The sequence below is a fragment of the Rhineura floridana genome, chromosome 10 (assembly GCF_030035675.1).
Source record: "Rhineura floridana isolate rRhiFlo1 chromosome 10, rRhiFlo1.hap2, whole genome shotgun sequence".
NCBI lineage: Eukaryota > Metazoa > Chordata > Lepidosauria > Squamata > Rhineuridae > Rhineura > Rhineura floridana.
The window spans coordinates 25,706,117-25,732,571 of record NC_084489.1 but is presented as its reverse complement, the minus strand read 5'-3'; the positions used below and the strand labels follow the sequence as shown (position 1 = coordinate 25,732,571).

The following is a 26,455-nucleotide window of genomic DNA, read 5'->3' as shown; positions in this document are numbered from 1 at the left end:
GGTGGCCATTACTGCATCTTGTGGGAGCAAATTCCATAGTTTAACTATGCGCTGAGTAAAGAAGTACTTCCTTTTGTCTGTCCTGAATCTTCCAACATTCAGCTTCTTTGAATGTCCACGAGTTCTAGTATTATGAGAGAGGGAGAAGAACTTTTCTCTATCCACTTTCTCAATGCCATGCATAATTTTATACACTTCTATCATGTCTCCTCTGACCCGCCTTTTCTCTAAACTAAAAAGCCCCAAATGCTGCAACCTTTCCTCGTAAGGGAGTCGCTCCATCCCCTTGATCATTCTGGTTGCCCTCTTCTGAACCTTTTCCAACTCTATAATATCCTTTTTGAGATGAGGCGACCAGAACTGTACACAGTATTCCAAATGCAGCCGCACCATAGATTTATACAACGGCATTATGATATCGGCTGTTTTATTTTCAATACCTTTCCTAATTATCGCTAGCATGGAATTTGCCTTTTTCACAGCTGCCGCACACTGGGTCGACATTTTCATCGTGCTGTCCACTACAACCCCGAGGTCTCTCTCCTGGTCGGTCACCGCCAGTTCAGACCCCATGAGCGTATATGTGAAATTCAGATTTTTTGCTCCAATATGCATAATTTTACACTTGTTTATATTGAATTGCATTTGCCATTTTTCCGCCCATTCACTCAGTTTGGAGAGGTCTTTTTGGAGCTCTTCGCAATCCCTTTTTGTTTTAACAACCCTGAACAATTTAGTGTCGTCAGCAAACTTGGCCACTTCACTGCTCACTCCTAATTCTAGGTCATTAATGAACAAGTTGAAAAGTACAGGTCCCAATACCGATCCTTGAGGGACTCCACTTTCTACAGCCCTCCATTGGGAGAACTGTCCGTTTATTCCTATTCTCTGCTTTCTGCTTCTTAACCAATTCCTTATCCACAAGAGGACCTCTCCTCTTATTCCATGACTGCTAAGCTTCCTCAGAAGCCTTTGGTGAGGTACCTTGTCAAACGCTTTTTGAAAGTCTAAGTACACTATGTCCACTGGATCACCTCTATATGCTTGTTGACACTCTCAAAGAATTCTAATAGGTTACTGAGACAGGACTTTCCCTTGCAGAAGCCATGCTGGCTCTGCTTCAGCAAGGCTTGTTCTTCTATGTGCTTAGTTAATCTAGCTTTAATAATACTTTCTACCAGTTTTCCAGGGACAGAAGTTAAGCTAACTGGCCTGTAATTTCCAGGATCCCCTCTGGATCCCTTTTTGAAGATTGGCGTTACATTTGCCACTTTCCAGTCCTCAGGCACGGAGGAGGACCCAAGGGACAAATTACATATTTTAGTTAGCAGATCAGCAATTTCACATTTGAGTTCTTTGAGAACTCTCGGGTGGATGCCATCCGGGCCCGGTGATTTGTCAGTTTTTATATTGTCCATTAAGCTTAGAACTTCCTCTCTCGTTACCACTGTTTGTCTCAGTTCCTCAGAATCCCTTCCTGCAAATGTTAGTTCAGGTTCAGGGATCTGCCCTGTATCTTCCACTGTGAAGACAGATGCAAAGAATTCATTTAGCTTCTCTGCAATCTCCTTATCGTTCTTTAATACACCTTTGACTCCCTTATCATCCAAGGGTCCAATTGTCTCCCTAGATGGTCTCCTGCTTTGAATGTATTTATAGAATTTTTTGTTGTTGGTTTTTATGTTCTTAGCAATGTGCTCCTCAAATTCTTTTTTAGCATCCCTTATTGTCTTCTTGCATTTCTTTTGCCAGAGTTTGTGTTCTTTTTTATTTTCTTCATTCGGACAAGACTTCCATTTTCTGAAGGAAGACTTTTTGCCTCTAAGAGCTTCCTTGACTTTGCTCGTTAACCATGCTGGCATCTTCTTGGCCCTGGCGGTACCTTTTCTGATCTGCAGTATGCACTCCAGTTGAGCTTCTAATATAGTGTTTTTAAACAACTTCCAAGCATTTTCGAGTGATGTGGCCCTCTGGACTTTGTTTTTCAGCTTTCTTTTTACCAATCCCCTCATTTTTGTGAAGTTTCCTCTTTTGAAGTCAAATGTGACCGTGTTGGATTTTCTTGGCAATTGGCCAGTTACATGTATGTTTAATTTAATAGCACTGTGGTCACTGCTCCCAATCGGTTCAACAACACTTACATCTCGCACCAGGTCCCGGTCCCCACTGAGGATTAAGTCCAGGGTTGCCATCCCTCTGGTCGGTTCCATGACCAACTGGTCTAGGGAATAGTCATTTAGAATATCTAGAAACTTTGCTTCTTTGTCATGCACATATGCAGCCAGTCTATGTCCGGGTAGTTGAAGTCACCCATTACTATCACATTTCCTAGTTTGGATGCTTCCTCAATTTCATATCTCATCTCAAGGTCTCCCTGAGCATTTTGATCAGGGGGACGATAGATTGTTCCCAGTATTAAGTCCCTCCTGGGGCATGGTATCACCACCCACAACGATTCTGTGGAGGAGTCCGCCTCTTTTGGGGTTTCGAGCTTGCTGGATTAAATGCCTTCTTTCACGTATAGAGCGACTCCGCCACCAATACGTCCTTCCCTGTCCTTCCGATATAGTTTATATCCAGGGATAACCGTATCCCACTGGTTTTCTCCATTCCACCAGGTCTCGGTTATGCTCACTATATCAATGCTCTCCTCTAAGACCAAGCACTCCAGTTCTCCCATCTTGGTTCGGAGGCTCCTAGCATTAGCGTACAGGCACTTGTAAGCAGTGTCTCTCTGTATCCTTTTAACTCGCTTGGAACATCATGATTTGAGGATCCTGGAAGCATGTTACGAAGAAACTAATCTGCATTTTTTAATTTTTACTATTTATTTCTTGAAGCCTGCTCAAAAGTCTGCTGCCTTCCTCTTGTGGACATCTATATGAAATACCAACACATTTTCCTTCCATTACTCAATGTAGTTCAGCAGGTAACCTGATGGTATGGGGCACCAGGTCAAAACACAAAAGATTAAACTGAACTTGTCCCTAAAGATAGACAGAAGCTAGTGGTAACAGTCTCCTCGTAGTTTCCTCTCATATTGTCTGGCCAAATTATTTTAGTGTGGATGTTGTTGCAATATCGGGGGCAATCTTAGCCTCAAAAAGAAATACATAGTAAGTTGGCAGGATATTTAAGAAATAAATGTAGCAACTTGCTGAAAACAGAGGATACACTTGTTTATCTATATTTGTTGTCTTTGAGAGTGGTATATATACACACACACACGTTTCCTCCAGCTTCAACACCAGGTGGGAAACACTTGTTTAGCAGTACATTAGATTAAATGAGCAAATTTCCCTTTCTTAATGGGTCATGGCTATTATAAACAACAGTGACAAATTTTTGTGAGGACAATAAGTTGCTAAAGTCACTGCTGCAGGGGTGAGACTGTGCTGAGATCGAGGCACAAGCTTTTCCACCTGCTTTGCCCCCTCACCCTTGCTCTTAGTGACATTTTTCTGGGTTTACCAGGAAAATAAATGTTTTTGGTTTTTAGCTGTTGTTGCTTTTTAGAAACGCTAGGATTTTGTTGGCTTGGATTTTTGTAAATTGTATTGCTTTTATTTGTATTTTTCTATTTGTGTGTAAGCTGCCTTGGGGACCATTTTGGCCAAAAGGCAGCCTAGAAATAAACCATAACATAACATAAAATCTGCCAGAGAGCTCCAATTAATTTTATTGCCATTATGAGATTTAGGAATCGATTTACATGTCTAAAGCTGCAATCTTAGACATCAGCAGTGGGCCTATTTAGGCCTCCCAGGCCTCCCTATTTGGCTCACAAGGCTATTTTGGCCAAGCCAAACCTACCTGCCCTACACCTGATATCATATATAATGGTGGGCCAGGTAGAAATGCAGGTGGACCAAAAATTCAGGTATGTCTGATTGGCAGCACCTGCAAAGCCCTAACAATCAACTCACCATCAACACTTTGCAGGCTGTGCCTTCGCTTGCACAGCTTGATTCTGAACTGCACACAATAATTGGGCACTGTAGACATTTGTATGAGAATTCCATTCTAGTTTTGAGCATAGATGTGCTTGGGAAATGTTTCAAGTAGTTAAATAGTGACTTCAACCAGGAAACTATATTTTTAAACCAACTGTGGCTTAATGTGAATGAGTAGTGTGCTAGGGCATGCTGCTCAAAAATTCCCAGGGTGCTCCACCCCACTATTGCTGCTGCTGTGCCACAGACAAAAAAACACACACCAGACTCTGGCTTGTTTCATCTGCAATGCAGCAGCAGATGGGGAGAAGCTCTGGGAATTTTTGACCAATGTGTACATTAAACTATGGTTTAATGTGATGTGCAAACCAGGCCATTATTTTTTTTGGGGGGGTGCTTGGTGTCACTGCAGCAATTAAGAAAAACCTTGCATGCTTTTTTCCTTGCAAAATACGATTCTAAGTTTTCCTGTACTTTTTCTACAATGCAAGATATATGTTGATGATTACCAGTTACAAACCCTGAGTGGAACAGCTACAGCCCAACCTACCTGAAAAGATGCTTCTGCCCTTATATCCCATAGTAATCTTTGATTTTGATCTATTTGACACAAACCATGTACAAAGTTCAGATGAAGAGGGAATGGAGAATGAAATTTTCAGTGGTGATTCCCCAATGATCTCTTTCCTTGGAAGCTCCACAATCATCTCTTTCCCTGGAAGGCAGATAGAACGCATTCTAAAACCTATACTAGACTTGTCCATTTGAGCAGCATTTAGTGCCCAAAATTAAGTTTAATATATTTTACATTAGTATGCTACCCATTTTTATTTTTTACAATCTTGCTGCCTCCTCTTGCTCTCTCATGTTTCCCTCCCTCCAGTCACTTTTGAAGGATTAACTGTTGACATAAAATAGAAGTCAAGTGCTACTAGCAGCTCTTTTTTGTCCTTTTAAAGCTTGTATTTCTATTAAAACATACTAATTAAACATTTGCTGAAACTTCACACCAGCAGAAAAATGGTGTCTGCCTATACTTTTGTGTGCAAGACGGATACTTTCTAATGAACTCTACAATATGTTAAACCATTTGTTTAGTTTCTTTAGAAAAGTCCTATCATATATTAGTGAACAGTATACATAATTCCTTTTATAATTCATAATTACAAATATATTAAACACAAACAATTCAACCCTAAGATATAAAGTAATTGAAATTAAGATATATTACTTACCTCATCAGTAGCATAAACTCATGCCCATCTTAAATACACATCAAAATGTTCGCTGTGTTTACATAGTAGTAATCTGTTCAAAGGTACAATTTGTGCCATGCATTTGATTAGAAATGAAAATCTTTGTGTAATTGCTCCTTGTGTACAGTTGTTTCTTGTCATATTAAGTGTTCAGTTAGCAAAGTTAGAACTCAATGACATACTATATTGCAGCCAACAGGTAACTGTGGAATCCCTTAAGATCTCTCAAAAAGGGACTTTTTTGACTATTCTTTAAGCGTTACTGGAAATGCAAAGAAAAAAGCCCCAAACCAGACCTCTAGCTTGTCAAGCAGTATGTCGGCTATCCTATTTACTGAAAGTTTTGAAAGCAGGACTTTCAAGTTTGCTATAATACCATACACATATTAATGTTTATTTTCTTCCATTGTGACATATGCTGACAATAATTTGTAGGTAGGTCCATGTGTTTAGGAATGTTTTGGAGTTGCTTCTTTGAATAGCATCCCTACATGCCACACGGCAAATGGCTTTTGAAAGTGAGGGAAGTTGCAAAAGCAGTTGAATACAGCATCTCAGCCCACTGTTTGAAGGGGGGAAAGTCTTGGGAGACATGAAACTCTGTTCAGGTCTAAAGTAATTCTGTGAATCCCAACCCATGTATAACTTGTTCTACCAAAGAAAATACCAAAAATTATAACCTTGATTTACAGACTTCTTTATGAAAACCACTAGGTTCAGGATAAGCACAAACATCATGCCTTTCTGCTGGAAACTGCACATTGTAATATATTGTAAGGTCTTGTGCACAAACACTGTGCTGAAAGTCAACAGTAGAATCTAACATTAATGAATTACAGCATCTCATTTGCAATTATGTCTGCACATTTGACAGAATTCTTGGACATGCTAGTTTGGAGCCCAGTGAATGGTCTGGGAGCATCAGAGGCTGCAGCATTGCTAAGAATCAGCAGGTAGAAACCTAATCAGTTTCTTTGATGGAAGATAACTGGGAGCCCTGTGAGAGAACAGTGTTTTTTAAATAAAATAAAAAAGGAAGAAGTTTATTTGGGCAAGGAACAACGAATGCTGTCTTCCAGAATTATCAAAATTTGCTTAATTGATCCAGAAGGCAACATTTAAGAGGTATGCGCGAAACAGATGGTGGCTTTATTAAACGCAGAACTCTGCATGCGCTTAAATGTATTGAGAAACAACTTAGATCTATATGCTGAGAAGAAATCATTTGAGGGATTATAGATAACTAATCTACCCTAAAAAAAGATGAAAAGTAGGTCTACTTGGAAAGAAATATATGAAGATGATTATTCCATTTAATTTCTGGGTAAACTTTGCTGCTTTCTACTATAGCCATGCTCCATAAAGGTTTTCCAGCACATTTAGCTTTCAGGAACTCCCCCAACTAGACTGGGAATGTTTTTTTAAGATCCACAAATTTATTCAGTTTTAAGTCTAGGAATATAAAGAGCACCCTGAGCTTGATAGGGAATCCTCCTCAATAGCATAACACATTCTGGTATGAGAGTTTAGTTCAAATTATTTAATACAGTTTAGATTTCAGATGAGCTCAGCACAGTCTGAAGTCATATTCCAAATGAAGTGTTAAATTTTATTTGAGTTAGTTTATTGATGATGCACAAAAGAACAACAGTTGATTGCTCTTTCCAACAAAAACTAGTAAATCCTCTCCCTTGAGGTTAATATGTAAAATTGCATTAAACTAAAAAGTTTGGGTGATCAATATAAATTAAGTGCCCATGTTGTGTATCACATTTTCAACTCTTCAAGCAGCCTTTTGCTATACAAATGATTAAGTGGACACTTTCAATTTTAAAGAATTACACTGACTTTTAAACAAAAATCAGAATGAGATACTTCTGAATGCGACATTGTACTCTGAACAGCAGTCTTACATTGTGTGATAATTTGCCATCTGTACAGTTCCCTTTTACAAAGTTGGGCAACAGAAAAGACATTAACTGCTTGTCCTTCTCTGAAAATGTTTCCGTTCCCTAGTCCCATCATGGAAGGAAGAGGCAGAGGCAAGTTTAAATTATCCCAGAAAAATTGAATAAATGGCTATATTTGGTGTCTTCAAGATGCTTCACCTTCTGTAGGGGATGTAGGTGTTGTTGGAGAGACCAGATCTGGTTTTCGTGACATTCTGTCCAATTCAGCTTGAACATCTGTTAAGACAGGCTTCTGGCCTATACACAAAGAAAGACACAACACATTAGATTTTAAGCTAAACTTTTTCCCCCCACAAGTAGAGATGTGTAGGCCTGCAAAAAAAATGAGGAAGTGGATCCAAGCTGTGAATGTTTTTTGTTTTTCTGGGGCTTCACATCTCTATTCACAAATAATGCATACAGAGCAATATATAGCTGCTACGAACTATTTCCAGCAGCAATACTAAGGTCCACTTCAAATAAACAGCATTTGAGGAGTCACAGTTCTTTCACAGGACCGTGAACACATTTGGAGGGCTCACTTGTTTGAATGTGGTCCCACAACAAAGTCTCCACACAAAGGTTACATGCCTTCTTCTGGATATATACAGTCGCTCTTGAGTAGTCTTTCAAACAAACCATTTTGCCATCTGCTTTCTTAGGTGGCACCATGTCAAAATCTGCACATTTATCTCATGTTTACTACTGTCCTAAAAGCAGATTTCTCACACAAGATTAGTTAATCAGCGTTCATCTTGTAATAATAATTGTGGGGGCGCTTGGGAAGGAACATTTGCAGAAAAGGATGTTTAGCCACCAGCTGGGGGTGAAAGGAGATTTGCAAGATAGAATTGGCAGGCCTGGGAATGGATAAAATCACACACTGATTTTCCACTATAGATGCCTCTCTACCCTTAGCATGTACAAGCTTGGGGATGTTTGTTGAGTAACATGTAGTTCCACCATTACTATTCTACATTCAAGGCTATAACCTTTTGCACCATTAGAATTTACTGCCACTAGTTAGATTGTCTTAGGACAAGTTTGACAGCAAAGTATTTCTTTCTACAAGTCTGCAAAACAAGTGTCACAATTAAAGGAATGTACACCAATACAAAAGGAAAGAGCTGTTTGCAATCCCCCACATTCAGCCCCATGGATGCATACAGTATATCTGCATTATATGTGAACTGCCATATGCAGAGGGGGGGTGACCAATGGTATGAAGCAGTCACATACATTCACAGCTTGGATCCACTTCAGCCGCTGTACTCAAGGGCCCCAAAGCTCATTCTCTTCAACACCCAGAAGCAATAGTAAGGAAGACCAATATATCCTACATATATGCTAAGGGAGTAAAACTGTAGAGTTTGTGACAGGACCAGGTTTTAACTATAATAAATCTAATGCTCTCTGAAGTTATCCATGCTGTGCCTTGTGCACATCTCAGAGCTATACGACCATTCAGAGGTTTCTTACAGCACGCAGAAGCAATATGATGTTCAGATTGTTTTTTGTGTGCTCGAAAAATTCATGCTATACAAGAGACTCCATCACCCCATCGTGTTTGGCAACCACAGAGGACTTGAGGAAGGTGAGGACTCAGAAGCTGCTACGGCAAACATTCGTATATTCCTTCCCTCAGATCATGCTTTGGAGTAGATAACCAACCTGCCCCCTGATGAAGCAAGAGTTATCTCCACACAGATATCGTTATGGCTGGGCCATGTATGCAAAAGAGAGATACTGTGTAAAGCCTGTATTTTGTGCCCCCAGAATCTACATTTGGCATCCAGAACTGCTCATACAGTGATCCTTCTCAATTAGGCATACACACACACAGGCTTTGACACCATGCATCACCTGTTTGGGGAAAATGGCAAAATTTACTCTAGTCTTACCCCCCCACTCCCACCTCCCAGGATCTGACTAACATTGTCAAAGGGTGACTATCTTTTTGGTATTCAGAGATCCTCAATACAAACAGTACCACAGGATCTTGTATTCACTAAAATGTATGGAACCCTACATCTTGCCCAATTCCAAGATTTCTATGATGAGGAAATCAGCAAAGACTACAGTAATTTAAACTTTAATATTTTAACAATTTAAACTTTAATATTTTAACAAGTTTTTTATCTTACACATTTAGCAGTATATTCACTTGAACAAAATCTGCATCTAACTGAGTCCATTTTATTACCACCAAAATGCTTGTATACTGTTCTTACCTGACTTTTTTGCAGATGGTGGCAAGCTGCTGCCACCCCCACCTCCAGTGCTCCCTACTCCTCCAGGACTGCCAACACCACCAGGTGAGCCAGTTTTCTTACTCAGCAAACTGTTGAAAAAGTTAGCCAGGACTCCTTCACTCGTGGCTCCAGCTAAAAAGAAGTTACTCGTTTTTCCCCAGATATTTTGACAATGCACATTAATTCTATTTGAAATCTTTAAACATAAAAAAGTAACGCTCAATACATAGGGTTGGATTCAGATGCAGCTGAACTTCTGTTACATTGATTTCTGTGGGATACAAGTAGAATGGTGACTATCTTGTCCTATTTATTTCAATATGACTCAGGTTCAACTAACTTAGTCTGGATCCAACCTACAGTCTCTAAACAACATTTTAAAAGAGTCAGCTAAGCATTTATCTTTCACATTGAATATAAAAGCCAACATCCCAAACTACGTTAGGTACACTGAATCACTGCTTAATGACCAGAACAGTTTTTCTTCAACAGACCATATATCTATAGGTTTTATTAATGTACCAAGCGATTTCTCTTGATGTCTTATAAAGAGGATATACATAATGAACTAGAACTTCTGTTTCATCCAATTCACAAGAACACTTCTTATCTTGAAAAAGAAATCCTTATCTCCAAATTACTGCACTTTTCATCTGTCTAAATTTAACGTGTAATTGCTACCTTTAGTTTGAAGTGTAAAGCAGTTATCAATACTCCATAGATTAGAATAAAAATAAGAAGAGGGGCAGTACACAACACATTTACTGCTCACTAGGAAGTCTGTATTTAGAAAAGATTGCAAAGCTATTTGTCCTCAATGTTTTACCTTTCATACTAGGATCAATTTTTTTGGATCCAGCAGGCATGGGTGTAACACTGGCAACATTGGAAGTTACTGATCTATTCGGTGTCCGAGGAGATCCTCCAGGGACTCTTGGTGAAGTATCCTATATAGAATTTGAAAATACAATGAAGTACTTAGATTTAAATATTGAGGTTTCAGAAATAAATGTGCAGTTCAAAATGGAAAAAAAGTTATGAGATATTCACAGAATTATTAACAAGTGACTGAAACCAGATGATGTAGTCTATAAAAGCAGTTACAAAAATGCTTGTTTTTAAAGAACATGGATTTTTTCAAAAACAAATGTGTTTTATTGAGTTTTTCAATAACAGTAAATAATATGGAAAATTAACACTGCATTGTCACAAAAAACCCTAGTTTCTAGATCTAGATGGTCTCTAGATTATAGAGACCATTACAGCAAAGTATTGTGTTACCCTAATGACTGTGGTGAAATAATTCCTTCTTTTTGCTATATAACAAAGCCTATGGCAGCCTTTTAAGGAACACTGTCTAGGTGAGGAAAACATTTGATCATTCCTGCTGGGAAAGAAAAACTGAAGTTCCATATTTACTTTTGACCATCACTGCATGAATTGTGTTCACATCCAGAAGTTGGCAAAGCTTTGAAATACACATTTTTCAAACAAAGCAACATTGACTAATACTGTATTCCATGTCCCCAGAGAGTCACTTGAAAAAATCTACATACAGGTTTTTCAAAAGTCATGTTTTGGGAATTTTTCTGCAAAATACTCTAAGACAAAAACTTGATAAATACACTGGGCTGTACAAAGTTATCCTGATCACACAAGGACTTTCGCTTGTATAACAGAACTTTTCCCCCCGTACTCTCGCCCAATCTGTTCTGGGGGTTCCTTATGCAAACGGGACAACTTTGTTAGATACAACACATTAACATGATGCCCAGGGAATGTCTAGAGCTGCCCAAGGGGGACCACAGATGTGCAGGGCTAGTGCCTATTTTTAAGAAAGGGGACCCGTCAGATCCCAGTAATTATAGACCCATCAGCCTTTTAGATGTCACTGCCAAACTCTATGGGCGTTTCCTACTAAACAAACTTATGGAATGGGATCTTAAGAATTCAATTATCCACCAGGAACAGGCGGGTTTCAGGAAGGGTAGGAGTACTGTAGACCAAGCTTTCACCCTACAGCATTTAATATCAAAGACTTTAACAGGCCCGAGAGCATCGCTCTATGTGGCATTCATAGACTTTGCTTCAGCTTTTGATTCGGTGGATAGGGAATTGCTGTGGCACAAGTTGGGGAAAACTAATATAGATAACAGACTCATGTCGTTAATTAGAGCCCTCCACCAATCCAATCTTGTACGAGTGCGTCTTGGCAGGAATGGTGCCCTTTCCCGTGAAATCCCCGCTATGAAAGGTGTAAAACAAGGATGCATATTGGCCCCTTTCCTTTTTAATTATTTTATAAATGATATTATTCCAGCATTGGCCTCTCCCAACTTTTTTCCCCCCTCAGTGGGGACAAAAAAAATTGCATCCCTTTTATATGCTGACGACTTGGTCCTTCTATCTTTAAACAAAATAGGTTTAAAAAGAATGCTAATACGATTAGAAGAGTATTGCCACGCCAAGCATTTACAAGTCAACCATTTAAAATCTGAAATCATGGTTTGCGGGAAATTTAGGAAGACCAAAACAAACTGGACACTGAACGGGAAATCGTTAGAGCAAGTCCAGACTTTTAAATATCTTGGCATAACTTTCAACGCCAATCTCTCGTGGAAGCCCCAGCTTGAAGTTACCAAATTAATAGCTGCAAGAGTCCTTGGCCAGATGAAAAAGTTTTTTTACACTCGTGGGGGGCAGCTAATTATACCCATGCTGAAAATCTTCACTGCTAAAGCCCTACCTAAAATTCTTTATGGGTCAGAACTTTGGGGTCATTCGCTCAAAGTTAGTCTTGAGCCCCTTCAAAACTCTTTCATGAGGCAGATTTTGGGACTCCCTCGTGGGTCCCCATCTGCTCATTCAAGACCTGAATTAGGTCTTCCATCATTGTCAGCTAAAATTGACCTAGCTGCCTTAAGGTTTTGGAGAAAATTTTTAATGCTGGATGATCTCTCTATCGTCAAACTTTGTTGGCAAGAGCAACTCCAGACTGGGGGTTGGGCACAAACCACTAGAGCATTATTGGATTTTTGCAATCCTCCATCTAGAAATCTTTTAACCTTCTCCCCTCTGGAACTTCGCAACTGGGTTTTCAACTTTGATGCGGATCAAGATAGGGCTTCCATAGTGGCGTCTCTATTTTCACGGTGGTTCGCCCTTTTCAAAGTAAACCATGCCATTCCTCCATATTTTACTATGTTAACTCGCGCAACTCTACGTAGAGCTTTTACTGAAATTAGATTTCAGACGATGCCCACAGCTTTTCTGGAGGGCAGATACAAGGGAACCCCGAAAGAGGAACGATACTGTATCTGTGGACTTAATGTGCCAGAGGACCTTGTCCATTATATGTTAATGTGCCCATTGTATAATAGCCCGAGACATAAATTTCTGGAGCCTTTAATTATTTCTAGGGAAGGGTCCACCCCTGATCTTTTAATAGGGGACCTCTTGGCAGATAAGCAAAATACAATTACAACTGCGGTGGCCAATTTTGCTCTTGCTGCCAAAAAGATTAGAGCCAAACATGTTAAGTCGCAAACCCACTAAACCCTGGTACGTAACTGTATGTTGTCTGGTTGTAAATGCATTTTATTGTTTTAATGTTTATAGTTTGCTATGCAATGGCTTATGGCTGAAAGCAAATAAAGCAATTGATTGATTGGCTAGTGCCTTGGATGGCTGCCTTTGGGTGGATACTGGGGGGAAGACAGCATTTTGGGGAAGACTTGTGGGGACCTGGAATGGACTTTTGGATCCTCTATTCCACTGAAGATATCAAGAGGAACAGCATTTTGAATATAATTGTTCTTGTTATTTTTTTCAATATGTAATTTTAATATCTTACATTGCATTTTATATTCTACATTGTATTCTGTATTTTATATTGTTTTGAGTATTTCTGTAAGAGAAAAGCAAGATATAAATATTAAATCTAATCTTAAAATCTAAGAGTGCAATCATATGTATCTACTCTGAAGTAAGTCCCACTGCCAGGTAAATGGGTACAGGATTGCAGCCTAATGGAGGCAAATAAGCATTTAGGTATAGAAAGCATAGTTACTAACATATGAAATGCTTTACCAATATGAAACACAAAATTAGAACCAAATAAATATACTGCTAGATTATTAGTAATTAAGCATTTATTACTCACCACTGGTCTTCCTGCTGCAGTTGGTGGCTGTTTTGCTAAGAGAGACTGAAAAACAAAATGAAAGAACTTTTGGAACAAAACGTTGTATGTGAATTAACATACAATATTTAATTTAATTCTAGCTTAAGTGAAATGCAGTTTAAATGAATATGCAGAATATACACCTGTTGCTTCATAAGAAATACTTGGTCATCTTCTGCTACTATCTCTTTCTCATGTACAAACTGCAATGAGAAAAAAAACATTAATATATGTCTAACAAAATAAATTTTGAATAACAATCACAAATTTCTACTAGAAGAGGTGGATGACAAGCTCTATGTAGGGACACTCTCAAATATGTTTCAGAGGCTGCACAATTTCAGCACCCCATTTATTAACAGGGTTGACTACAAATAACACATTAGCTACCTCAGCTGGACTAACTGCCTATATGCTAGCCCAATTTCAAAGTACTGATTATGACCTTCAAAGTCTTCATCCTCGTCCTGATGATTCCGCCGTGAACCCTCTGCGGGCCCATGACAACTACAGCCTGGACCCAGCCTATCTCTGGGAATGTCTCTACCCCTGTAAAACACCCCAGATCTGCTAGGAAAACACTGCTCTTGCCTTTAGCTGCATAAGATATTGTACGGCAATATGCCTGAACATAAAACACCATCACATATAAGGGAGACAGAGCAATGTGCACTGTCCCTGCCTCCAATATCCCTGTCCCACACTGAGTGGGAAGTCTGAAGTGGTTTTCAAAACATGTTTAGCAGAATGTGCCTAGAAGTCTCGCAGTGATCAAGAAACCTGTGTTTTCATGGTTCCTGATCACAGGGAGACTTCTAAGCAGGTTCAACCCAATGCGTTTAGAAACTCCTTCCAGATCTTCTTGCTCAAGATGGAAAAGTGAGGGATCAAGAAGTTGGAGTTGGCATCTGTGAAAGCACACTCCCTACTTGTTCCCTGTTCAGGTGTAATGCCTGAACAGGGAGTGCAACACTGAATACCAGTTGCTGGAGACAAATGAGGGCAAACTATTGCCTTCATGCCCTTCTGAGTTTCCCAGAAGAATCTGGCTGGCTGGCTGCAGTTGGAAAAAAGATGCTGGAGCAGATGGACTACTGATATGATCAGCAGAGCTGTTCTTATGTTTGTAATTCAAGATCTTTGCTTTTGCAGGCTTTTATAATACACTATTGGGCAATTCCATTTTGCTTGCTTTATTGTGTGCACATTTTTTTGTTTTAGTTGGTGTCACTCATTTCTTTGACAAGCCTTACTATATGAGCTTTACTGCACATTTAGAATAGCTATGTAAGGCCAATTTATAGTTGAAAAGAAGTTGTGATGCTGTTTTCAAAATCAGTATAATGAATGTTGTATAAAAGTGAAACTAAGGAAGACAATGTAGGTATCCTGTAAGTTGACATGCAAGGTCAACTCAACCTTAAAAATATAGCTACCCATTTCTTCTTATTTACATGGATATATTTCAATCCCATCTTTTATTTCTCTTGAATCTTAAATCCCAATGATTAGCTTATGCCAACCTAAATGGTACAATCCTTCTAGCCTGATTTATCATCCAGCATCTCTAATCTTTAAAGATGTACATAAGTTACAATGCTACAAATAGCACCAACACCACTGTAGTGGACGCAGAGGAGATGCATATAGTTACACTGCATCAGTGTGGGAGCCTCATACCAACAGCTTACTCTAAGCAAGCGTATATAGCTTTGTACTAACATGACTAGCTCAAATGCCTTTAGAATGGTGCATTGGTAGGTCATTCATGGTTCTGTCTTCATCCCTCCACTCATCCTGTTCATTTCTGTCCATGTTGCTACACAGCATCTAGCAACAGAATCTCTTCCTGACGTAGTGGTGATTGAGCTGTTGACACTACACTGAGCTCTCAGTGTTACAAGCCATGATGTCAGATTGGCATGATGGTTGTTGTTCCCCTTACCATAGTGTACATTTATTTAGTGACACTTTAGAATGCACCATGAACATTTAAAAACAAATTAATTTTAATGTGATAACAGCTCTTAATATAATTTCATTATTTAGATGTCCCAACTACATTCCATACACACTTCTCTTCAGTCTATTACAAACTTAGATTTCATAAAGTATAAGTAACAGATAGCATGCCAACAACAAGAGATCCTGAATAAATGCAGTTCTTATTTCAGATTGGATGTCCCACTGATTTCAAATGGCATTTACTTGCAAATATGCTTAGGATCACAGCAAAAAAGCCACTGCAGCTCTGACAGCACAAATAGTGGGATGCATTACTGTTGCCTAGAATAATTCCCTATGGATGCCAACAAGGCAATATTTTAAAATTAAAGATATTTCTTCTAAACACTGCAAAAAGTTACCTTTCTGACAGGAGGCTTTGTAATGATATCCTCAAAATTGTCATCCACTTTTAAAGTCTGAAAGTTCTCATGTAATATTCCTATCTTCTTTTCATTGTCCCATCCTGCAGGACTAAAAGCAAACACATAGTCATATATCTCCCAATTTCAACTGCTCAAGGTTTGGTTCCACTTTCTGCCCAATCCCATCCTGTACAAAAACCCCTCCACTCTTTAAGGCAGAGCAAGAATTTCACTTTTCATTTTTAAATCCAAGATGGATGCTCACTATCAGGTTAAAATTTTACTCCCTGCAATACATGGGGATTGTTCTTTTTTTTTTTTTGCGCAGAAACCTCTCCCAGCCACACAAAATATAGCAATAACACACTCTAGTAGTAGTAGTAGTAGTAGTAGTAGTAGTAGTAGTAGTAGTAGTAGTAGTAGTAGTGTCCTTTTTCTTCCTCCTGAAATCTTCCCCTCCCTATTACAACCCTCTTATTCCAGGATGGCTGGAGTGCACTCTTTAGGACCTAGGGATACACTGAAACATTTTGTAGTTTTATAATACAGGACAACTGATAACTAAATAACTTACATAAATACTGCATCTTTTTCCACAACAACAGCAGGTATATTGAAGGGGAATCCATATAATTTCTGGACAATATATTTATACACTAAATCAATATTCTTATTTTCCTTTACTGAAGTGTAAATAAGTGCTGCACCATCTGAGTTATTTGTTAAAGAAAAAGCAAAAACGTTTATCTGCTTGGCAGTGGCAGTTTGAAATTATGTTAGTTTAATACTTCTGTTACATGCAATTCTATACTAAAGTGTTGAAATTATTATACTGTGTGATTACACACTTAGAAAGGTTTTCACTTGTCAAACTAGGTAAAACTCTTTCCCAAAATATAAAATACAAAACAGAGAATAGAGGCCAAATAGTAGCATATAGTGTTGTATTCAATTACGTCCTACTCAGAGTAGGCTGAAATTAATGAACCTAAGTTACTCATGTCTATTCACTTCAATGGGTCTACTCTGAATAGGGCTAGCATTGAATACCACCCAAAGTTTGTTAGGGGAATGCAAGTTAGTTCAAATTCTCAAGTGGAACAGTAATTTCATTTAGTAATCAACAATTTCTGTTAAAACAAATTAGGGACCTCTTCCTTACTTGTGTAGGGCTTTCCTACACAAACCTCACTTCCATGCTGGTGTGAAGGGCTCATATCTATGTTAGGGGTGGAAACCACAGCCCCCAGTCTGCTTCCAGTTCCTGAATCCTCCTCATCTAGTCCACCAAAGGCCCACCTCCTCTTTGAAGCCTGGCCCCAACAGCCAAGATGAAGGAAGGCGGTTTCATTGGCATCGCTGGATAGGTGGTATCCCATGGCTTAGATCCTTCTTCCAGTGGATCTGGACTGTCCTTTCCCTCCCCCACTAGTTCCACATTCACTTTTCCCATTGGGAGAAGCAAATGACAAGGGAAGCCAGCTCTCTTGGAGTGTTTTCAAGTTATTCTTGAAGGCTTCCTTTATTCCTTTCCCAATAGCAAAGTGAACAGAAAACATCCATTTTAGCTCCTTTTCCTGAGCTGGTATCGGGGTGCAACTGGTGCCTACTTTGGAGTTCACCAATTTCAGGAAGAGACTGCAGTGTCACAAAGTGGGGCTGGAAAGGTCCAATTAATTCATTAAGGAGCCTATCAAGCCTAGGAAAGGCCAGGGAAGTGAGCTCATATATATAAATAAAAATGTTCCCCACCCTTGCTCTATGTCAGGTGGGGAACCTCTGTATCACTATAATACAGACTTCATGGAGTCTGAAGTCTGGCCAAGGTCAAGGAGTGACTTGATAAAAGACTATCCAGCAAGTCATGGGGTTCTCAGCTTACCTGAATCCAAGCTGAATTTTAATAATAAATCTACATTTTAAAGGATACATTGTAAACAAAACCGTCGGATGTGTGACTGAATGAAGTCAAAGTGCTCATCTCTGTAATCGTGTTCTTTTTCCAGTAGACTAATGGCATCACACTGTGGAGTAGAAAAAAGCCATTTTAATCAATATTGCACTTGTAGCATCCTATTATTACAATACTAGAAACTCATAAACATCAAATAGTGTTTATGTTCAAATCCACTTAGAAGCACTTGCCTTCCATCCAGTGGTAAAACCTGTCTCAAATCAACACCTGGTCTAGGGGCAATAAAAGGTATTGCCAACACTGGCATTTCTTAAAGGAAGCCCACCTCATTTTAGTAACTGCAAGACTTGACTGGAGCCAATTATAATTTTGAACCAAACTAAAATAAGTTTCAATAAAAGTTTCAAGGACCTAAATTAGGTAGAAAGTATATAATCCTTTCACTTCCTCATTACACCCAATGTGAAGAACCTCTAATATGGTATCTAGAGCTCTCTTACAGATATATAGATTCCAGAAAGAGAGAAGAGTTATGATGGCCAGGATCCAAGAAGCTACATTCTTTAGCGTGTCCAAGGGCTTCAATGTGCACACTAGAATTTTTCACTTTCCTTCCTTTTAAGAGCAGTCTCACACATAGCCATGCGTTGATGTCATATTAGAGACTGCTTCGGAAAGTCTCTTCAGTTTCAAAAGTAATTTGACATGTGTATGGGTGGGACAGAGAGAGCAAGAAAGAGGATGGCTTAAGGAATTCAAGCACAAAACTTTCATAGCATGTGGAACTAGTTTGTGGTTCTTCGGAACCTAGCCAATTAAGATTTACAACATTTTAAATACAAAAGATAAATAAAAGAAGACCCAGATAAATATCACGTGGTTGGTACAAAGTGTAAAAATGTCTCTAGGACAAAATAGATTCTAACTAACTTGTACGTACATCCACCTTTCTCTGATATGGAGGTGACAGAATATAGAGAATATATATCAGAATACCTAGTTAGGTTATTTAGATCCCTTCCCAGTTTATTTTTTCTCCCAATAAATTCCATCTAAAAATAGACATTAAAAATAACTGCTGCAGTCCTTAACCCACTTATTAGAAACTAAGTAGGTCTTGATTCCACACAAGAGTCTGTAAAATCAGCGCACACAAGTTTTTCAGTGTCCGCTTGCCATTTTGATGACAATGGCAGCCCCTACTCTCTTTCTTTCTTTCTATATTGAAATCAGATTTCTCCTTATCATGGAAAACCTGCTGTACATCTACAGTCACCACTAGCGTGTAAGCTCATCAGTACATTTTTTAAAAAAGTTTTTTAAAGTGGGTGGTTTATCACATGTATGGTGAGATTTTGAAGGGTGGTCTCCAACACCACACCCATACTTCTGTTTGCACCTGAACTGAGCACAAGTTGAATCACTGTTTACAGCATTCCCCAATACCAGACAAAAGACACCCCTTTCCATTGACTGTCACATACTGAACACATGTCCAAATTTCAACAATCCAGTTATTCTCTCAAGATCTTCACACAGTACATGTGGGGGAATACCTCTAAGACTATAATCACGGTACACCAGACATAGGTTTTTTTAAAAATAGTCTTGTGCAAAACCTTTTATTATAATTTCAATGCTGCTGCATTTTTTTGGTGGGAATGTGTAGTAGTGCTATTAATAGTTACGAAGGTCTACAGTGCATTCCTAATGTTTTTGGACATTGATTTGGCAGGGTTGAGGGTGGGTGGCAAACGGCTGATTGATATAGCTAAATATCATTCTTGAACAAGAAATTAGTTTTATTTTTTTTAAAAAAACAGATAAATAGGATATTGCCTCCACACCCACTCGTCCATGTTTTGCCTATTATTAAACATGATACCTAAGGGGTGGTCATGTTTGTTCTTGCACATTTCCATTAAAAAGCTAACAAACGGTGCACATGCACAGGTAGATAAATAAACATGGGCAGGTTCAGAACAAAAAAAAGTAGTGGAGGGCAGAAGAGAGGAGTGACTAAGGGGAGAGAGAGAAAATGTCGCCCTAGATACATTCTGTCAATCTCCACCTACTTGTTGGACTGCAAGTGGTGAAAAAGCAACAAATACTCATGTCTGAAAAAAACTGAATGTGGAAGCTAACATGCCAATTGCATACATGCACACACACACACACATATATATAATGGGGTCTGAACAACCCATTTCATATATAAAGTCACTGTCTAAAAGCACCCAAAGTCCCACTGACCTCAGTGGAATTTACTTCTGTGCACATATGAATACAACTGAGCAGCACAGTCCTTACATACCAGTAGTGTCAATGCAGTCAGGAAGAGATAATAGCAACTTCCTGCACAGTTACTCGATTTTGTTTTAGAACTATCTTAAGACTGCACATGAAGATGTCCAATGCTAATACACATATTTTAAATTATAATAGTTGCAAACTAATATTAATTTATGGTCGAGTTTTGGTGCCCTACATTCTAGCCACAACAACTGGTTTTATGGCATAACAAGGGAATGCTGTTAATTGGGTCCAATATACTTTGAGTACAGCAGCAATGCATTGTGTACATACAGCATTTTTTTTCTCAAATACATCAGTATCCATCATTAACAAACAAAGTTGGGGTGGGGTTCAGTGGCACATGCTACCGGCTCAAAAGCAGGGGAGACTTCCCTACAGAGACTTTAGACAGACACTTAATCCACTTAATAAATGTCCTCTACAACCCAAACCTCAAAAGGGGCCTTTCCAAAAGACATTCTTGAAATTCATTTCTGGACAAGCTCCTGACAGAGGTAAGGGTACAGAAATAACATTTATCTAGTAATTCAACATTTACCCTAGCTTTCTAGAATGGTGCTAGTTTTAACATATATATCTCTAAATGATCTGGCCTCTGCAAGGCTGCCTGTTTCCTATAGTTTTTTGCCATCATAAAGATCTAATGAGGATGCTTCAGGTATTTCATCCATGCCTCAAGTTCAAACAAGGATAGGGAGATAGGCAAATACTTCCAAACAGCCTGAGTTTTCGGGAAGTAATGCACAATGTTACTGTTTATCAAAGCAATTTAATACATTTGAGCAATGTTAAAAAGTGATGGAACATATTTTACATCTGGAAATAGTTAAAATAACTTTCTAATAAAAATGTTTTTGTAAAGATTGTCTTCATAAAGACTGCCTCCCATTAGGAATTCAGGCTATTAGTTAAAATAAATACCTGCGGTATAAAGCATCTTTGTTCAGTTACTAAAAGAATGTGTTAAATTATACACTTGAGAAAGTAAAGAATACTCATGCTGATGGAAAACCAATGTGTGGTCTTCAGATCTGACTTCTTTAACAGATGTATTGCCTATTTTAAAAATTAATCTGATTCTGAACCTTTAAAGCAATATGAAAATAATCTGAAACATGAAACAAACCTTTGTACAAACTACTACTACAGGAATGCCTAAGTTACACGTTAGTGTATCTGCGCCCAGCGGTAAAATGACACTGTCATCTTTGTCTTCTTGTAATGAAGTATTTCTCCTCTGCGGAGAAGCTGGAAAGTCTTCCCCTGGTTCTGTATATTCTTGGAAGTCTCTTACAACTGAAATAAAAAAGAAAAAATGAATCAGGTCTGTTAAAGGAGCAAGTACTTCGTTTCTGAAAGAATTTGTATTCATATCAAATACATTTTGTTCTGTTTAGCTTTGCCAGTTTTTAAGTGTCAATTTATGTTTGCCCTAAGTATACAAAGTATCCCATATACAAGGATTCAAGTAGGCCACAAAACTCAAAAAGCACAGTCTTTCAAAAGAACAATATTAATTCAAGATAAAAAACCTAAATAAGATTTGTAGGCACTTGTAACAAAGTTCTCAGGCACAGGAACTGTTGTATGCTGTACAACAGAGAGCAAAACTTAAGGAACAAGACAAGCTAGTTAATGGATAAAATAGATATAAACACAAGTAGATATAAAAAGCAAATCCAAACATCAGAATTTTTTTAAAAATTAAGAGGGCAGCAGGAGCTATTTTATTTAAACCTTACAGAACTTGGGTTCTCTCAAATACAGAATGCAATAGGTTATCCAATTCACATGACCAATGTTTCAACGAAGACTGCCTTAAATCTTAGCACTACCTTCTATTGAAACCTGACCTTTAATTCAGAGTTTGACTATTTCATGAAGATGCTTAGTTACTTCAAAAATAAAACTTTCAGCAATGCTGAAATGAACTTCCTTCTGGCCCCAAAACTTAAGATAACATATAGCACGAATTCTTCCCACGCAGATCTTTCAGGCATTTTAGGCTCCCTTACCACTAGCACAACCATGTTGTTAACGTATTTGGATTTAGGCAATGTCCCTATCATGCTTGATACTTCCGCAACACACTGTTGTACTTTATTCTGTTATTGCCAATATTGTTCTTGATGCTAGAACTTCTAGATTGCATCCAAGACAATGCAAGAAAAAAGTTCCATTCAGAAGATGATGAAAGCAGTTGTCTTCTTGATGCTGATTTTTACCTCCGTCTTCACCTCTTTGTTTTGTCAGATGATGATATTGATTTGTAGGTGAAAAGGAGCTGTTAAAAGACAATGGGAGCATTTTGCAAGAAATGTGCTTTGCTTATAAAGACCTCTTCCTCAGGAGCCTTAGTCCTGTTCTGTAGGATGGAAAAGACAATCCGATTCCTGCCAGCATGTGGAAGCCTCTACCATCATACTACCACAATCTTCTTTGGGGCTGGTCTAAGAGGGCTTTGTTTCTTTCTTTTCAACAGCTGGATATTTATGAACTGTGCAGACTTAAAGCTCATATTATACAGCCATGAGAGTGGTTGTATACTATAGTCAGCATGGATTTTTCGCATTCCTCAATGTTAAATTGAAAGTACCCCCATGCCATTCTGATGCCAATTGTTTACCGGGCCCAATTCAAGGTGTTGGTCTTGACCTTTAAAGCCCTATACGGTTTCGGCCCAGTTTATCTGAAGGAGCGCCTCCAGCATCACCAATTATGCCACCTGACGAGATCAGCCACACAGGACCTCCTCTCGGTTCCACCAACTAAAACAGCAAGGTTGGTACAGACCAGAGAGAGGGCATTTTCAATTGTGGCCCCCACCCTCTGGAATTCCATCCCATTTGATCTTCGTCATGCCCCCTCCTTAATTGGTTTCCGCCGAGCCTTGAAGACCTGGCTATTCAGGCAGGCCTATGGGATTTCTGGGATGGGTTAGTTGTTAACGTGTTATTAACTGGAAGAGTGGGTTAGATGATTGATGGTCTTATCTATTTTATATTGTATTTTAGTGTATTAATGTACGTCGCCTAGAGTGGCCGTTAATTCGGCCAGATAGGCGACTCAGAAATAAAATTTTATTATTATTATTATTATATGCTTCCCAAAAGCTCATTTCAAAACAAAACATAGTCTTGAACTCAGAAATGCTTGCTTAACAACCCTCTAAATATTCATGGCGATACACAAAACAGAGAGAAGAGAGAGAGAGAGAGAGAGAGAAAAACAGACCCGTTTTGGACTTTTTTCTGTTAGAGTTCTCATAATTTGTTGAAATTCATTAAAAATCAGCCATGTTCACAATGTACATGTAATCCCATTACTGACCTTGTCCCATATATACTGTGACCTTCATCTTCTGCAGTTTAAAAGTTAAAAAAATGCCTGGCTGATTTTTAATTAATTTAAGAAATTTTGCATCGAACTGAATGATAAAGCTGGGCATGCTCAATAAGAACCAACTGTCAGTGTTCTAAAAGCCAGACGCACAGCTGCTGGGCTTGCCTAATCAGGGGCCTCACCCACATCAGACATTTATTTCACCTTAGATAGTCATGGTGTCCCCCAAAGAATCCTGGGAAGTGTAGTTTGAGAGAGTGTGCTGAGAGGAGACTCCTATTCCATTGACAGAGCTCCAGTGACCAGAGTGGTTTAACAGTCAGCTGCTCTGATTGAAGCTCTGTTAGGGAAACAGGGCGTCTCTTAGCAACACTCAGCACCCTTCACTAACAACACTTCCCAGGATTCTTTGGGAGAAGCCATGACTGTCTAAAGTGAAATAAAGTTCTGATGTGGATATGGTCAGGGATAGCTTTGGTTTAACTTTGGGTGGGAGGCTACATGTGCCTGCTGTAGAATAAAAAGGTGGGGGAAACCCAGAAAAAGAATGATACTGTTCACAATGTTTTCCTTTTGGAAAGGAAAGAGGCTTCCCCTCTGCCCAGTGTCCACCTACCCAATCTTCTCCCCTCCCCTCCTCTTCCCCTCCCTCTTGCCCCTTCCCTCCCCTTCCTTCACCCCTCCCCTGCCTTCCCCTCCCCATTCCCTTTCAATCCCCTCCTCCTCCTTCCCCTCCCCACCACCCTCCCCCTCCTCTCCCCCTCCCTCTCCTCCATGGTCAGTTTAACCTATCCTAAGCATGACTGCACAGGAATAAATCCCTTTGAACTCAATAAGCATGCAAATGATCAAACCTGCCCTCCCCTCCCTTTTGCCCCTTCCCTCCCCCTTCCTTCACCCATCCCCTTCCAATCCCCTCCTTCTGCTCCCCTCTTCCTCCTTCCCTCTACTCTCTCCTCCCCCTCCCTCCTCCCCCATGGTCAGTTTTACCTATCCTAGCAATGACTGCACGGGAGTAAATCCCACTGAACTCAACAAGCATGCAAATGATCAAACCTGCCCTCCCCTCCTCCTCCATCTCATCACCTCCCTTTTGCCCCTTCCTTCACCCCTCCCCCTTCCCTTCCAATCCCCTCCCCCTCCTTCTGCTTCCCTCTCCTCTACCCTCCCCCTCCCCCATGCAAATGATCAGACCTGCCTTTCCCCTCCTTCCCCTCTCCTCTCCCTTCCTCCTCCCCTCCCCTCTTCCTTCTTCCCTGCCCTCTCTAGGCCTCTCTCCCCATGGTCAGTCTTACCTATCCTAAGCATGATTGCATGGGAGTAAATCCCACTGAACTCAATAAACATGCAAATGATCAAACCTGCCCTTCTCCACCCCTCCCCCTCCTGCCTGCGCCAATCCCCTTCTTCACCTCCCCATCCCCTGTGGTCAGTTTCACTTATCCTAAGCATGATCGCAAGGAGTAAATCTCATTCAACTCAATAAGCATGCAAATGATCAATCCATTCTCAGCAAACTTGCACAGGATCCCATTTCTTACCTCTCGGATTAAAAGGCAGAGAAATTCACTAATAGCAAAAAACCTTGTGGTTTAAGAACGTACCTATAGTCAACAAATATTTCTGTCAAACTTTAAAAAGCAGGGAAATTGGGACGCTATAGTGAATGCACCAGGGAAGCAGGAGACCTGACCACCTCTCTGAGATATTGTACTGCCCTACAAATTTGTCAAAATGCAAACACAATTTGGGTTGGTCTTTCACAGCCCAATCCACTTCCTGTGTAACTTGGAAGAATTTGGTAACGTGTGCCTCTGAGCACAATATTAAAACAGTTGATATAGTTCAGATAGTCACTTTAAATATGTTTGATTTACTTTACAATTTTAGTGAAGTTTCCTATGGTAAATCATTCTCTCTTGCTTCTGTTTCTGTATGTGACATATAGCAACACTTTGCAACACTAAAAATAAAACTCCACAAACTGTTGTGGAATAATGGCACTGACTGTTCTGCAGAATAGTTTCCAGTGGACATCAGGAGTGTCTCAGTTTACACAAGATAAAACAGTGGGAGGTGAAATATATTCCAGCAAAATTCTAGGTGTGCTCTATGTTTTTAATTGACCATGCCCACCTTTCCTTAAGTGGAGTGGTTTAAGCATAGCAGGCTGAAAAATGCATCTTTGGCAGGCTAGGTTTGTTTTTTCCAACAGCTAAAGGCATTGCTTAAGTAGCAACATATTGTAATCAGTCTGATTTTACAACAAACTGCAGTTTTAGATTCAACCGTTAATGCACCCAAAATAGAAATAGAGTATAACCTCCAGTTTGAAACACAAAGAGCTGTCTTCACCATCATATGACATTGACCAATAAAAAGGTGTTGAAATTAATAAAAATAAATTTGACACAGATTTGTAGGATGAATCATGAGAGAAATATAATTTTCTAGTTTAGAGTCTCTGTAGAAACAGAAGTAACACAGGAAAGAAGCAAAGTAAGAACACCAACAAACATACAAAAATGTAATTCTCCATCTTTGGAGATGGCAGGTGTTGCCACCACTCACCATATGCTCAGAGGCACATATTACCAAATTCTTCCAAGCTACACAGGAAGTGGATTTGGACTGTGAAAGACCAACCCAAGTTGTGTTTGCATTTTGACAAATTTGTAAGGCAGTACAATATCTCAGAGAGGTCAGGTCTCCTGCTCCCCTGGCGCATTCACTACAGCTGCCTAATTTCTCTGCTTTTTAATGTTTGATAGAAATATCTGTTGGCTATAAATACGTTCTTAAACAGTAAGGTTTTTTGCCTATTAAATGAATTGTAATTACAGTACAAGGAACTAGTTACACCAAGGGGCTAAGTGTACACATTATGTGCAGAAAGAGGATATTATAGTCCAAACACTTT

The 26,455-nt window shown here is 39.3% G+C and overlaps 1 protein-coding gene across 1 annotated transcript in view; it reads right to left on the bottom strand.

The window, feature by feature from the left end:
• Positions 1-6,728: 6,728 nt before the first annotated feature.
• The window catches only part of DYNC1LI1 (dynein cytoplasmic 1 light intermediate chain 1), a 38,112-nt gene continuing 18,385 nt past the window's right edge, over positions 6,729-26,455 (bottom strand). Inside the window, exons 5-13 of the mRNA XM_061586873.1 lie at positions 21,320-21,489; positions 17,893-17,986; positions 16,537-16,672; positions 15,960-16,071; positions 13,737-13,796; positions 13,573-13,617; positions 10,237-10,357; positions 9,390-9,542; positions 6,729-7,416 (exon numbers count right to left, since the gene is read on the bottom strand). Coding sequence (XP_061442857.1) covers positions 7,304-7,416; positions 9,390-9,542; positions 10,237-10,357; positions 13,573-13,617; positions 13,737-13,796; positions 15,960-16,071; positions 16,537-16,672; positions 17,893-17,986; positions 21,320-21,489 — 1,004 coding nt within the window. The 3' untranslated portion in view covers positions 6,729-7,303. The remainder of the gene's footprint in view (positions 7,417-9,389; positions 9,543-10,236; positions 10,358-13,572; positions 13,618-13,736; positions 13,797-15,959; positions 16,072-16,536; positions 16,673-17,892; positions 17,987-21,319; positions 21,490-26,455) is intronic.